Source organism: Arvicanthis niloticus, chromosome 24 (assembly GCF_011762505.2).
Source record: "Arvicanthis niloticus isolate mArvNil1 chromosome 24, mArvNil1.pat.X, whole genome shotgun sequence".
Taxonomy (NCBI): Eukaryota; Metazoa; Chordata; class Mammalia; order Rodentia; family Muridae; genus Arvicanthis; species Arvicanthis niloticus.
The window spans coordinates 29,299,936-29,315,848 of NC_133432.1; the positions used below are offsets into that span (position 1 = coordinate 29,299,936).

The 15,913-nt window shown below is 44.0% G+C and overlaps 1 protein-coding gene across 1 annotated transcript; it reads right to left on the bottom strand.

Moving 5' to 3' along the window:
* Window positions 1-3,281: 3,281 nt before the first annotated feature.
* On the bottom strand, window positions 3,282-14,645 carry LOC143438254 (uncharacterized). The gene is made up of 6 exons (XM_076923948.1): window positions 14,549-14,645; window positions 14,271-14,403; window positions 13,836-14,172; window positions 6,764-6,890; window positions 5,782-5,842; window positions 3,282-4,627 (listed from the first exon to the last, which is right to left on the bottom strand). The coding sequence occupies exons 1-6, from the start codon at window positions 14,643-14,645 to the stop codon at window positions 3,658-3,660; spliced, it is 1,725 nt and encodes a 574-aa protein (XP_076780063.1). The 3' UTR covers window positions 3,282-3,657.
* Window positions 14,646-15,913: the final 1,268 nt, after the last annotated feature.

The window sequence follows — 15,913 nt, forward strand, 5'->3', positions numbered from 1 at the left end:
TCTGCTTGACTCCACTCAACTGCTGCTGCTGTTCTTTCTGCTCATCCCATGGGACTGACATATTCAATATATTGGGTTCTTCTGTGACAAACAGTCTTCAGTGCGTTCCTCTCATGCTCCCTTCATGGGGCCAAGCCTTAGCTGCACTGCATGAAACATACATGCCTTAAAACCAGTGTCACCTGGGTGACACAGGACCTATTCAAGCTGCACCACAAGGGACAACTTTGGCTACCTCTGGAATGCAACTTCTTTCTCCTCTCAGAAAACACCAGAAGATGTCACCTCAGTGATGCTGGTTTCTTCTTCGTCCCCACTAATTTTTTAACTATAACTAACCAGCATCAATTGTCTCAGTCGTCCTTTCTATTCTTTCCTCTAAAAGCAGAGCAACATGGACAAAGTTCCTGAGTTCCCCTGTTTGCTGGGGCCTAACCATTCCCCCTTCTATTATATCATCACCAGCTTTCTATTTTTCAACAACTTCACTGCCTAAGTTTAGCTGTGTTTGATCTTGCTCTGTAGATTAACCTTGAACTCAGATCTGCATCACTGTCTCCTGAATGCTGAGTAATAGGTTGTTGGGGGCTGCCCGAGCCACACCTAAAGATGGTGCTGAGCTCCTAAGTGCTTTGAGAAAAACGACTCCTTATTTGGCATTGAGGCGTGCTTGTGCATGGGATGATCTTGCGTGTGCAGTGCTGGGCCTATGGCTGGGTGAAGCGTGGCAGTCTCCTGTTGGCTCCCAGTAGTGGATATAAGCCGCAAACCTGGGTGTCTTGGGGGCTTCCACCATTTTCTCCATGTGCTATTAAGAATTCCTGAGTAAACCGCTGTTAGAAGAAACCGGTCGTGCTGTCGTTATTCTCCTGCTGGTCAGGGTTGTAGCGCGGCACAATAGGTATGTAACACTTTGCCCATACGTAAACTTTTCCTTACTTAAAACGTGTTCTGTACCAGAAAGACTTGAATCACAATCTGCTTGATGTTTATCTGGGATTTAAAGAATATACCTCCATGCCTGTACTTAAGTATTTTATTTCAGATCTTAAAATGATAACCTGGAATAGTAATCACAATCCATTAATTGTTAATTTCACACATACTGGTAACTCTTGTGTCCACATGAAAACAACAACTAGGTAATAATAATGCCTAACACAATATAGTTCTCCTTCATACAACTTCACATCCATAAGTTTAGGTAGATGGAATCTTGCACTAATGTCACCATTCCTTTAATACCATTTAATATCATTGATCACAGGATTTAGCTTCATTCAACTTCCTGGATAGATTTTCTCTTTTGACATAACATTTTATAATTTTTCCTTTCTAAGATTACTATGCTTGCTCAAAACAATCATCATGAGACTAAACACAGGTCAAAGGCTTTGCTGGCTTCACTGTGACTTCCTTTGTCAATGCAATGAACATCAACCTCTTTACCTTATCTTTAAGCACACTCTACAGACAAGGGGAAAAGGCAGTAACATTCTTCTGTAAAACATCACAAAAACTATACACAAAGTTCAAATCACCCTCAGTACATATGTGTTTCATATTCCTACTAGGATGGCCCATTAAGTTCCACTTAATGCATGTACAAATCCAAAGTCTAAAATTCCACATTGCTCCATAAAACAAAACAAAAAAACATGGTCAGGCCTATCATAGCAATCCTTAAGTCTAGAGTACCAACTTCTGTCTTAGAATTTCCATTGCTAATAAGAGACTCTATAACCAAGGCAACTGTGTTAAAGGCAAATATTTAATTGGGGCTGGCTTACACTTTCAAATGTTTAGTCCATTGCCATCATAGCAGGAAGAATGTCAGCATGCCGGCAGCCATGATGGTGGAGAAGGAGCTGAGAGTTCAGCATCCTCATGTGAAGGGATTCAGGAAGAGACTGTCTTCCAGCCAAGTGGTAGGAGGGTCTGTTTTGTACTGACCTGAGCTCCAAAGAACACCACCATAGTAATTCAATCCCTTCAAAAAGGTAACATCTACTCCCACAAGGCACATTTCTTAATATCGCCACTTCTTAGGGTCATGCATATTTAAATCACCAGTTTATTTCGACTATGAGTTCTTTCATGCTTTAAAAAATGATTAGGACATGCACAGGCTTTAACATATTGATTACTTTCAGAAGGTTTCTCTCTCATATGTTTTCTTTTCTGTATTCACAAACAACTGTCGCACGTAAATGATTTCCCAACTTTAGTACAATCAAAAGGTTTCTGCCCAGTATGTGTCATTTTATGTCTTTGGAGACTACAGTGATATGCACAGGCTTTTCTACATTCATTACATTCGTAAGGTTTCTCTAAAGCATGTGTTCTTTTAAGTGTTTGGAGTGTACAGTGACATGAAAAGGCTTTACCACATTAATTACAATCATAGGGCTTCTCTCTGTGTTCATTAATATATTTGGAGATGACTGTGACATGCAAAAGCTTTATCACATTGACTACATTCATAAGGTTTCTCTCCTGCACATTTTCTTTTGTGTATTCAGAGATGACTGTGTCCTGGAAAGGCTTTACTTCATTCATGACATTCATGCAGTTTCTCTACAACATGTGTTCTTTTATGTATTGGGTGATGACTGTGACATGCAAGGGCTTAATACCTTGATTACACGGAGTTATTATCTTGAATGTGTTCTATTATGTAGTCACAAATAAAAGTGAATTGCCAAGGTTTTACCACAGTAATTACATTAATAAGAGTTCTCTCCAGTGTGATTTCTTATCTGTATGTATAGAGAACTATGACATACAAAGGCTTTACCACATTGATAATATTCATGTGGTTTCTCTCTTTTATGTGATCTCTTACATCACTACAGATGATTGTGACTTGCAAATATTTTACAACACTGATTACATTCGTAAGGTTTCTCTCCTGCACATGTTCTTTTATAAAACTGGAGGCTATAAAGTTGTGAAAAGTCTTTACCACATTGATTACATTCATGAAGTTTCTTTCCAGTATGGGATCACTTATGTTTTTGAGATTAGTTGGACATGCAAAGCCTTTAGCATATTGATTACATTCATTAAGTTTTTCTCAAATATCAGTTCATTTATGTTTTTTGGAGAGAAGAACTTTGTGAATAAAGCTTTTACCACATTGATTACATTCATAAAAGTTTCTCTCCAATACGTGCTCTTATATGTCTTTGTAGATGATCGTGCTATCCAAAAGCTATACCACATTGATTAAAAGTCATGAGGTTTCTCACTGGTATGGTTTTTTTTTTTTTTTTTTATTTTGATATTGGAAATAACTGGATCTTGCAAAGGCTTTACCACATTATTACATTCACAATGTTTCCCTCAAGTATGCGTTCTCTTATGTTTTTGGAGACCACTGGGTCTTGCAAAGGCTTTACCACACTGATTACATTCATAAGGTTTCTCTCCAGTATGTGTTCTCTTATGACGTTGGAGACCACTCTGATATAAAAAGGCTTTACCACATTGATTACATTCATAAAGTTTCTCTCTAGTATGTGTTCTTTTATGTCTTTGGAGAACACTGGGTCTTGGAAAGGCTTTACCACATTGATTACATTCATAAGGTTTCTCTCCAGTATGTATTCTTAGATGATACTGGAGACCACTCTGATATAAAAAGGCTTTACCACATCAATTACATTCATAATGTTCCTCTCCGTTATGTGTTCTCTTATGACATTGGAGACCACTCTGATATGAAAAGGCTTTACCACATTGATTATGTTCATGAAGTTTCTCTCTAGTATGTGCTCTTTTATGTCTCTGGAGAACACTGGGTCTTGGAAAAGCTTTACCACATTGATTACATTCATAGGGTTTTTCTCTGCTATGCATTATTTTATGATGTTGGAGATGGCTGGGTCTTGAAAAGGCTTTACCACATTGATTACATTCATAGGGTTTCTCTCCAGTATGCGTTCTTTTATGACGTTGGAGATGGCTGGAACTTGCAAAGGCTTTACCACATTGATTACATGCATAAGGTTTCTCTCCAGTATGTGTTCTCTTATGACATTGTAGATCACTCCGGCATGAAAAGGCTTTACCACATTGATTACATGCATAAGGTTTCTCTCCAGTATGTGTTCTCTTATGATATCGGAGACCACTCTGGCATGAAAAGGCTTTACCACACTGATTACATTCATAAGGTTTCTCTCCAGTATGTGTTCTCTTATGACGTTGGAGACCACTCCGGAATGAAAAGGCTTTACTACATTGATTACATTTATAAGGTTTCTCTCCAGTATGTGTTCTCTTATGATGTTGGAGACTACTCCGCCATGAATAGGCTTTACCACACTGATTACATTCATAAGGTTTCTCTCCAGTATGTGTTCTCTTACGACATTGGAGACCACTCTGATGTAAAAAGGCTTTACCACATTGATTACAGTCATAAAGTTTCTCTCTAGTATATGTTCTTTTATGTCTTTGGAGAACACTGGGTCTTGCAAAGGCTTTACTACATTGATTACATTCATAAGGCTTCTCTCTAGTATGTATTCTTTTATGATATTCTAGAGTTCTCTCTTCTGAATAGGCTTTACCACATTGATTACATTCATATGGTTTTTCCCCATTGTGACTTCTTACATGCCTGTAACGATAATTGGCACACGTGAAAGCTTAACCACATTCATTACCCTGATCAGTCATTTTATCCATATGAATCAATTTTATAGTTTGGTTTAATATTAAAAAAAATCAGATCTTAAGGTCTTATTACTTCATATGTTCATGGTGTTCTTCCCCACTATGGGTTGTTTTCCCTGTTTGAAAATTCCTGTGATGGGAACAACATTTATTATGTGGCCAGTATTTCTAACATCCTTTTTCTATATGAGATTTGTATATGATGGATTTCACGTATGTGAAGTAAAATGGAATGAGGCAGAGCTGTATAACACTGGTTACATTTATAACTTTTCTGTAGTGGCAATCACAATACAGTTGCACTGGGAGCCAGGAAAAACAGAAGAACTTCAATATTTCTAGTACCCATAGGGATTTTCTGCATTGTGACTTCTGGGTTGTTTCCAGTAAAGTCAGAAAATGAATTAATTGCAAACATCTATCATATTCATAGAGCCTCCCAAAAGGAGAATACTACATTTTTTTCTTATTGTCCTAGAATAGAAAAAGGTATGTGGCTCCTTTAAATATCCCTATGCTCACATGGTTTTATTCATTCTGACACTTGATATACCAATGAAAAGAAGAAAATAATGAACATTTGCACATCGATTTCACAACATTTGACTTTTAGTTCCTTGTAGACTTGCTGTATATGGATTAAGGTTTCTACATGACAACATTCTTGAATCTCATAAACTGACCACTCCATAAACTTAGCAATGTCACTAAAAGAATATGAGTACTACCAATTTTGCTATGGACTATTTGCTTATTAGAAGGTTTTGGATACATATTTATCACTATTCAATGTAAAACATCTAAATATTATGAGACTATATTATGAGAGGGGTAGTTCCACAGCATACCACTAATGGATATACAAATCAAATAATAACATCTCTTAAGGCACTGTTTCCTTGTCAGCTTTCTTAGAAGAATGCCTTGCAAACACAAACCAGAAAACTGACAGTGAGGTACATGGTTTTGTGAGAATATTATTATCATGGCTACACTTAAAGGACTGATATTTTACACACTTGCTTTCCTTTTGAGCTTCCAGAGCATATTAAAATTTCCTCACAGGCATATTTCTATCAGCTTGCACATGAAAATTACCTTTCATGCCTTCCAGAACTTTGATGTTGTTCTTCAATATGATGATCTTCCCAACTGTAACCTAAAACACAGTACCAGAAAATGAATGATATAGTATTGGAAATTAGGCAAAATTCAAGTTATTGTAAATTTTGATAGCACTGAACCTGATTTATTAAGCTGAATCTTATTTGTTTTCTGTAGCAGCATACTTTCCCCACAAGTTGGGAGGAGCTAAGGTGGGAGGAGTTGGAAGAGGAGGAGGAGGAGTAAGGAGAGGAGGAGCTAGGGAACAGAGATGTAGAGGCCATGGATGACCGACCACACATGTACTGAGAGCAGTCCTGGGTAACAACTTATATCTAAGTTAGTTAATTGGTTAACACTTCCAATTGTGTGAGCATCTCAATATTTGAGCATTACCAAATATATAAAGCTATTGGATAATCTTTAACCATTAGAGTCTCATTTCAACTGGGTACCACATGGATGGCAGGACGGTCTGGGCTCAGCCCAGCTTTGTGGAGATAGCGTGGAATAGCAAAGCCATCTCCCACACTGCCATGTTGTGGGTGCCAGGGCCAGTGTCTCTGGCTGCCTGGGAAGCCAGTATGAGCCGAGCGACCTGAGCCAAGAGACAGCACTGTATTCTCAGGTCTAGGCTAGTCGGAAAGATGGCGGCTGATTAAGAACAAGCCAGATGCAGGGCAGTGGTGCCGCATGCCTTTAATCCCAGCACTTGGGAGGCAGAGGCAGGTGGATTTCTGAGTTCGAGGCCAGCCTGGTCTACAGAGTGAGTTCCAGGACAGCCAGGACTACACAGAGAAACCCTGTCTCGAAAAACAAACAAACAAACAAACAAAAAAAGAACAAGCCAGATTGGGTGCCGCCATTTTAAAATATCTCCCGCATTAGTTTTCAATTGAAATAACAGAGGATCATCAATAACCAAGAATCACTTGTTCCTTTATTATCAAAAGCAAAAGAAATTTCACAGTCTTACCTATAGCCTTGAGGTTCCAGTAGGTCTCCAGCATCACATCTTTGTAGAGATTCTTCTGGGAAGGATCCAGCAAATTCCACTCTTCTGCAGTGAAGTTCACATGCACATCATCATAAGTCACTGCATCCTAAAATATCACATACATATGTACTACCCAAAGCATGATCATGACATCACTGTAAATAAACATATACTTCCTAGACAATATAATAATATAATTCTGGTGCTTCCTCCATTTATTTCCTAAAACGGAAGTTATAATCTAATCATTGTATCATTTTTAGAAGAAAATTCAATTATAAGTTTCACCTGTGTTGCTTTTGATCCCTTTAAATAGGATCTAGCCTTGCAACACAAATGACAACGGAGAGGGATATGCAGAGGGAAACAGATCAACAGTACTGAACAAACATCTGAAAAACTGTATGAACAATTACTAACTACAAAAATGATGGGCAAGCTGCGTGTATTTGCTCATGTCTTTAATCACAGAGGTACAGATAGGTGTATGGCACTGAGCTGGATGCTGGCATGGTCTATGTGATGTGTTGCAGGACAGCAAAAATTACATTTTAAGATCCTCACTCCCCAGCAAAAATCAACCAAGGAAACAAAAATAATAGAGAGAACTCACAGTTCTTTACTGAAGTTCCTACAAAGAATTGTACATTCACTGCAGTTCTGTATTTATTTTGCAAAAACATGAAGTGAACCAGTTTAAACAGCAACACTAATTAAAGTTTACTAGAAGGGAATGCATGTTTAAACAGTTAAAAATGAACAGAGGAAAATATTAGTAATGTATATGTTGACCAGAAATAAGGAACATAGAGCAGGAAAGATAGCTCAGAAGTGGAAAGCTCTTGCTGGTCTTCAATATAACGGTAGTCCACCATTTAGTATTTACATGGGGATCAACAAGTACTCATTACTTTGAGATCAAGAGTACTAAGGCCATCTTCTGACAACAGTAAAGATGAGGCACACATGATATTCATATTCATGCACACAGCCATAATACTTATTTATTCAAAAATTCCAAAACAAACACAGAGTAAGGCAGAACGCCATACACCTGAAATTCAATGACTCTGAAGCCTCAGGTGGTACTGATATGATGAACATATGCCAGCCTAAGAAATAGAACATAACCTATATATTTGGCTGAATTTTAAAATTAAAGATGTGGATGAAGAGCAGCACAGAAGCATGTGCTTACTGTACTATAACATGTCAGGTGGCTTCTGTGGTTTCTGTATCTACTATCAGCATTGGAAGGGCTTCACAGAGAAATTTTGTCTTGAAACAAAAAACAAACTATATAAAGTTAAAAATATAAAACTACCAGCCTTGCAAACTAGCTTAGCATTGAATAGCAAATGTTTATACGGTATCTTATGTAAATTAGGGACTGAGACCAAATGGGGAATGTACGAGAAGAAAGCTCAAGAATTAGTTTCAACCACAACACAGTAGACACACAGAATAAAATATGTCCTGTCTAAAAGAAATGCAGGGGTAAAGCTGGAGCAGAGAATGAGGGAAGGTCCAGTAAAAACTTGCCCAACTGGAGACCACCTTATGGACAAGCACCAACCCATGACATTATTAGGGATACTCTGTTATGCTCCCACACTGGAGCCTTGCATAATTGTCCATTAAGAGGCTCCACCCAGCAGCTGACTTGAAACAGATGCAGAGAACCACCGTCAAACATTGAATGGTCCTTGGGGACTGTTATGGAAGAGTTGGGGGAAGGATTGATGGCCCTGAAGAGGATAGGAACTCCTCCACAGGAAGACCAACAGTCTCAACTCACCTGGACCCTTGGGGACACTCAGAGACTGATCCATAAACCAATAGCACACACAGTTTAGACTAAGGCCCCTGGAACATATATAGCAGATGTGTAGCTCAGTCTTCATGAGGGTCCTCCAACAACTGTAGCAGAGGCTGTCCCTAAAGCTGCTGCCTATTTTTGGAATCTGTTTCATTAACTGGGCTGCCATGTCTGGCCTCAGTGGGAGAGGATGCATTTAACCCAGCAGAGACTTGATGCACCATGGTGTGGAGATACCCAGGGGCCCACACCTTCTCAAAGGAGAAACAGAGGATATTGCAGGGAGGGACTCTGTGTGGGCAGGGGACCTAGAGTAGGGACTTCACAAAGTTCATAGCCATCTTATTTATAACAGCTTGAAACTGGAAGAATCCAGATGTCCCTCAACCAAAATATGAATATAGAAAATGTGGTTCATTTAGAAAATGAAACATTATTTAGCTATTAAATACAAAAACATCATGAATCTTGCAGGCAAATAGATACAACTAGAAACTATCATCCCAAGTGAGGTAATCCAGACCTCAAAGCACATGCATGTATGTACTCACTTACAAGTGAATAATAATCATAAAATGCAGGAAACCCATACTACACTCCATTAACCCAAAGAAAGTAACCAAGAAGGAAGGCCCAAATGAGCATGGTTGACTCTCACTCACAAGTGGGAATAAAACAGTCATAGGAAGCAGATGGAACAGAGAGAACTGGATGGGAGAACAGATAAGAAAGGGAAAAGGAGAGTCAGGAACAGGTGTGGTGAGAGACAAGAGAGGGCCAGAGGGACAGAATTTTGAATTGAAATCTGCAGCTGGCATGGGTTGAAGGGTGGAGGCATCTTTAGAATGTGCCAGAGACCACAAATTGTAGGGCACCAAGGAGTCTATGGAGGTGATTTTAGCTGAGATGCATAGCAGTGAGATATGAACCCTGAAGATGCCATATCCTGCAGCAAGGCAGGGCCCCCAGTGGAGAGTTAAAGACACCAACCAAACAAAAAACCATGCCACCTAAAATTGGTCTTGTTTACAAGAAATGCAGGCACAAAGATGGAGTAGAGACTGAAGGAATGACCAAAATATACCCTGTCCAACCTGAGACCCATCCCAAAGGGAAGGACTAGTCCCTGACATTAGTGAAGATACTTTGTTATACTTGCAGACAGTAGTTTAGCATAATTGTCCTCTGAGAGTCTCCATCCAGCACCTGACTGAAACAGAGGCAGAGACCCACAGCCTAACAATGGAGAAGGCTCAGGGAGTCTTGTGGAAGTCTTGGGGAAATGAGTGATGGCCTCTGAAGGAACAGGAAGTACATAAAACCATCAGAGTTAACTAATCTGGATCCTAAGACTCTCAGAGAGTGAGTCACCCACCAAAGAGTATACACAGGATGGACAGAGGTCCCCAGCACATATGTACTACATGTGCAACTCAGTCTTCACATGGGTTCCCCAACAACTGGAGTGGGGAACGTCCCTTAAGGTGTTGCCTATCTGTCCACAAAGTTCCCCATACTTGTCTGGCCTGTCTGACCTCAGTAGGAGAGGATGTGCTTAACCATGCAGAGACTTGACATGCCACGACTGGGGGATACTCAAGTGGCCCCCACCCTCCCTGGGGAGAAAAAAGGAGTCAGGGATGAGGTACTGTGGAAGATTGTGAGGAGCGGGTGCGGCGGCACAGCCAGCTAAAATGGCGCCTGCAGAGTTTCAAGCACCGTTTCTTGGCGGATTGCGCGCTGCCCTCCTTTCCGACAGAGCCACGTCCGCAGAACTACTGGGCAGACTCACGGCCATGCATAATTGGGCCATTTGATGTGCACCAATGAGGCATGCCCACGTGGCAGGTTCTGCATGGGACAGGCATGGGGATGAAAGGACTGCCGTTAAGGGGATCGGGGGCTTCCAGAGAGAAGATTGTAAAGGGTTCCTGAATAAACCGCGTTGAGAAGAACTCTGAGTTGCATCATTCCTGTCTGCTGGTTGAATAGAGAAGCAACAGAAGATGAATGGGGATGGGGTAGTAACTGAGATATAATTGACTATATAAATAAATGGGAAAAGAGAACAATACATATAAATAAAAATATACAAACCAGCATATTATTTTTAAATTTTGCCCTACTTAATATCTCAGGACATAAGCCAAGTAAGGAAGATTTCTGGCCAAAATACCACACACATGACCTCTAAAGTTTTCACAGAGTCTATTTTCCACTGAACTAGCATGACCTCAAACACCTTTGGCTGCACTACTGTCAATACCCCAAGCTTCCATATATTAAAAGAACAACCAGTTAAGATCCATGTACAGCTTTCTATGACTTTTGCCATCTCAATTTCTGATATTTTCCACATTCCTTCAAAAGAGAACATAGATTCTGTCCAGCAGCATAATCACACTTAGATACCATTTTGTTGTTGTTGTTCTAACTTGCTACTCTGCTGCTGTGATTGAATCCTCTGAGCAAAAGCATTTTAGGTAATAAGTGGTTGTTGAACATGGTTCTGTCAGATCACAGTCCATCATTTTGGGAGCTTAGATTAGAAACTGAAAGCAAAAAGCATGGATAAACACTGTCTCCTGGCTTGCTCTCTTGCTTGGTTACTGTCTCATGCTCAGGTACCTCTCTCATCCAGCCCAGGACCACTTGCTTAGGGATTTGCCACCCTCGGTGGAAGAGCCTTCCTAATCAGTCATTAACACTATCTCTCACAGACATAGTAACCAGCCATAATGATGAGGGCATGCCCTCAATTGAGGTTCCTTCAGATGACTGTAGCTCTGAAATGTTGAGAACTTAAGACAACTATCACACAGACACAATAATAAATGAGGAAGTTGTAACAACCCAAAACCAATGAGCTAACCATATCAATAACAGGAGGCCATGCCACCCCATGAGGGACTTGGAGTTGTGGCTGAGCCAGGACAAAATTGGGAGGGCACCTGGCTCAGAGCAGGGAAGGATACACTGGAATGGGGAGTTCAGAGGCTGTGCTGCCCTGGGGTGAGCATCTTTAACCCTGGGTTCCCAAGGGAGTGCTACCAAAGATGTGGCTAAAACAGCTGGAAGGTGGATAGAGAAGCAGATTGCCCCACAGACCTGGAAATGGCCTCCCCAAAGGATAGGATCTCTGGTCCAAGGAAGATATGCTAACTCTGTTGGAATGGATGAAGTACAAAGTGGGGGGGGGGGATGAGGTCTTTGTTCTTTCCACCTGGTAAAACCCGGTAGGAAAAAAGTGATTGTGCCCTGGATGCAATGGGTCTTAGTTTTATTGGTAAGGATTTAACCCTAGGTGAGGGGTAAGTAACTAAATCAATTGGAATGGAAACAGTCTCATTTCATCTCTCAGTCACAGAATAATAAAGGGTCACACACATAACAGACAGCCACAGGGGCGGTAAAGGCTACTCAGCAGATTCCTCCACTTGGACAGAGGAGAAACTGAAGACAGGATGGCAGCTGTGAGTCCTGTAGCAGGGTTCCAAGTCTGCTCTAACCTGCCCAGAAATTATGGTCAGAGGCACACCATCCACTATACCAGGCTCTGGAACATCTTCAAAGCACTTTGGGGCTACGACTCTCCAGCGTATCTACTGTAGCAGGGTTCCACGTTCAATTTAGTCATCTCCCTTCACATATACTCAAGAAAAATTTGAAAACCAAGGCACACAGACACAAATCTGACAGACAAGCCACTGACACAAAACCAACAATGGCGCATCTTAAACACCGGCCTTTCAATCCTTTAGTTGGGAGTCCTGAGGGTCTTGGGGTTCCAGTCAATGCACTAAGATGTTATGTCCAAGTCACAGAGACCCCAAAGACCAACAATGAGCCTATTACAATGCAAACACATGGAGGTCTTTATTATGAGCTCTGTAATAAGGATTCTTACCAGTCAGCCTCACATGAGATCAAAACTGAGAGACCAAGTCTAGAGGTGCTGGGTATTTATTGCAGTTACAGCAAGACTGGGGCATTAACATACAGGTCAGCAACTTAATATTTTTAAAACTGCATATCTGGCATAATCTGCAGGAACCAATCAAGGGGGCAAAATCATCTGACAACCATAATGGGTAGACTAACTTTTTCTCTGTAAGGTGTATTAGTTATCTATTTGAAGCTTAACCCTGCAGTCCTACCTTGACTGGATGTTGACAAGGGGGGCTTGTCATAAGATGTCTGCTCAAGTGGACTTTGTGCACTCTCAAAACCAGAATTGACTGGGCTTTACAAACTCAATCTTTGTGCCTGAGGTCCTTATTGAAAGATACTCTTGTTCAAGCACAAGCCATGCATGGCAATAGAAAAGGTACTTTGTCCAAAGACCTGCCTCACTACCTGTTACTGCAGATCCTAATATCAGTTGCACTTACTTTGAGACAGAATACCAGTGGAAGTTGCCTCTCCCCCTGTGCATGCCTCTTATATAGATAAGATAGACAGTCCCCACCTGCCCTTCCTTTCCTGCCTCATCACTGTGTCTCAGCCCCACTTGGGCAGACAGTCCCTGTTCAACCACACGCTTTACCAGCCAGGACCCAGGTAAGCTTTCTATAGATCAACCACACTGTCTGTTATCCCAGAGCAATGATCACTGTACTAACACCAGAGGCAGCTTTACCTCTGTCCTGACTATGTCTCCTTGTGGATTGCTAAGATCATCTCTTCCTGCCCACCTCTTCTCCCTGATTCTAACATTAGCAAGCATTCCCTCCTGAGCTTACCCACCAAACAGGCCAGTAAAGGAGGCAACACTCAGGCAACTTTCTCTGTAAATCCAGACATCAACAGTAACCCAGGAACAAAACTGCCACCCAAGCAAGACAAACGCCCCTCCTGTCACTCTTACCCCGCCCCGCAGCAAGGGCGTGGCCAGAGTCTCAGGATGAAGTGAGCAGTGTTTCCAGTTCAACTCGCCCAAAGGCGGTGACCACTGACCTCCCACGCGAACCATGACCTATGCTTGAGAACTGTTCCCAACATCTCCTGTAAACCTCGACCTTTGACCTCACCGTGAAGTCTGCGCTGGCGTGACCCCGACGACACTCTCCGGTAACCCGGATGTGACCCCGACGTGACTCCGACTCGCGGCCCAGCCCCTTATTCCCGTTATCCGCCCCCCCCCCCAACCGCAGGGCTTCCCCGTGACACCAGAAGGTTTGCCCGCTGTGACGCCACAATGCTTGCCCACCCGGGAATTCCACAGGCACTCACCGCTCTGTGTCCTGTCTTCGTCCGCGGTCCTGGCGTGGGGGTCGCGGGGTCGGGTGTGAGGTCGTCGCTGAGCGAGCGCTGCGTGTCGGGGTCGCTGCCCCAGGGCCGGCAGAGCTCGTCCACCTTCATCTGCAGCCGCGGCTGCATCGGATTCCCGGGGGGCATGGCCGCGGGGGTGAGGCCTGGGACGGGCTTGCGGACGGACGGACGGACTGGCGGACGCGCCCGCGGCAGACGCAAAACAGACGCCCCGGCCACGCGGACGGAACGGGCGCGGGTCGATGGCGTCAGAAGGCCGCTACCACAACACGTGGGCGCGCAGCGATGACGTCGCGGGCTGCGACCCAAAGAGGGCAGCGGATCCGACAGTTAAAGCAGACCAGCCGACTGCTTGATGGGAGTGTGTGCGCCGTGATTACGTGATTACGTGATTACGTCACGGGCCGCGAACGCAACATAGACGGGCGGCCGCGAAACGGCCGAGCAATGAGACTGACAGGGTTCGGGCCACGTCTCCTGTCCGCGTGACTGACAGGCAGGGTGAATGACAGGAGCCAGGCCCCGCCCCCTGTCCCCGTGACAATTACTTAAATTCCAAACCCCGGAGTCCACGCTGGTGGACGGGGCGCGCGGAAATTACGTCACGAAATGAGACAATAACTATAAAAACAGCGCGGGAGACGTGGGATTCGGGTGGCGTGCTTAGGCGTCACCAGGGCGACAAGATCGCCTCCCGTCATCAAACAGCGTCGTCCACCGGATTCCGGTCCTGAGCATTTGGGGCTCAGAACCAGAAAGCAGGGGACGCATGCGCCGTTCTGGTCTGGAGGCGGATCTCGAAACCCGGCGGACGGGCACCCAGAGTCCCGCGAAATCCGCGGGAGGTTGGCACGGGCGCCGTGTGTCACCCGGAGGGTTTTAGCGCATGTGCAGTGTGTGTGGGCTTCAGAGGCGTTCTCCCACGCGCAGTGTGTTAGTCTGACACCATTGTGCACGCTCATTGTGGCAGAGAAGACACGCCCAGTGCATGATCCTTAGAGAATTTTGTGCTGCTCATGCCTATAGCACGTGGGCGTCACCGTACCCCGCCCCCTGCATTGGGACAAGCGAGTTCGAATCCCGAAGATGGAATAAAGAATCGCGTGAACCCTGCTCCTGTTAGTCACTGTCGTTGGGCGGGGCCTGGCTCCTGTCACTCACCCCACCTGTCAGTTTCCTAGCTGAGGCAGGGGAATGGCCGTGGAGCTAAAGCAGGGGGATGGTCATGATGCAGCTGAGGCAGAGGAATGGCTGTGACGGCAGGGATGGAGCTGAGGCAGGTGGATGACCGCGAGTGCACAGTGTGAGGCAGGGGGATGACAGCGATGGTGGAGCTGAGGGAGGAGGATGGCCTCGATGGGGACCTGAGGCAGGGGAATGGGGTGGATCGGTTTCTGTCTGTCTAATCCCGAAGGTCTCAGCGGCCCACCCCACCCCGCGGCGAGGGGAAGGGGCGGGGCCGGGGGACCCTGAGGACGCTGTGTGCCCCCCCCCCGCCGCTGCCCCGCCCTGCACCTCAGATTCAATTTCTGGCGCTGAATTTCAATTTACTCTGAATTATGTGATTGACAGTGGGGGTCGGGGCTGCGTGATTGACAGCTGGGGCGGGGCCTGGACAGTGTGGGCGGGGTTGGAAAATGATGGATGGGCAGGAGGCAGGGCCTTTCTGTTGTCACCCGCTTGAGGGAATGGCGGATAAATGGGGACTGAAGGCTGGGGGCGGGGCCACGTGATTGACAGTGGGTTCAGGGCTGGAGAATGATTGATTGACAGTGGACAGGAATCAGTCCTGGGGGATTCCCGGGGTGATAATAAAACAAAGAGACCTTGCAGGCATTAGCTGTTGCCCAGGCACAACTTGAAGAGATTCAAGAACGCCTATGAGAGAGCGCTGTTACAGAAAAAGGCCCTCTCAACTCTAAATCAGAGACGTACAGACCTTTTACAGCTCAGATAAAAGAAACTGGAGATTCTGACGATGAATTAGACCCAGAGGAGGGAGCTGAGGTAAAAGAAAGGGCAGCCAAAATCACAATGAG

Coding starts and splice junctions, on each gene's coding strand:
- LOC143438254 (XM_076923948.1), bottom strand. CDS start 14,645: ATGCGTCCCCTGCTTTCTGGTTCTGAGCCCCAAATGCTCAGGACCGGA. Junction 14,404..14,548: donor GAGGCGATCTTGTCGCCCTG/GTGACGCCTAAG, acceptor TCACGGGGACAG/GGGGCGGGGCCTGGCTCCTG. Junction 6,891..13,835: donor CGAAGACAGGACACAGAGCG/GTGAGTGCCTGT, acceptor GTGATATTTTAG/GATGCAGTGACTTATGATGA.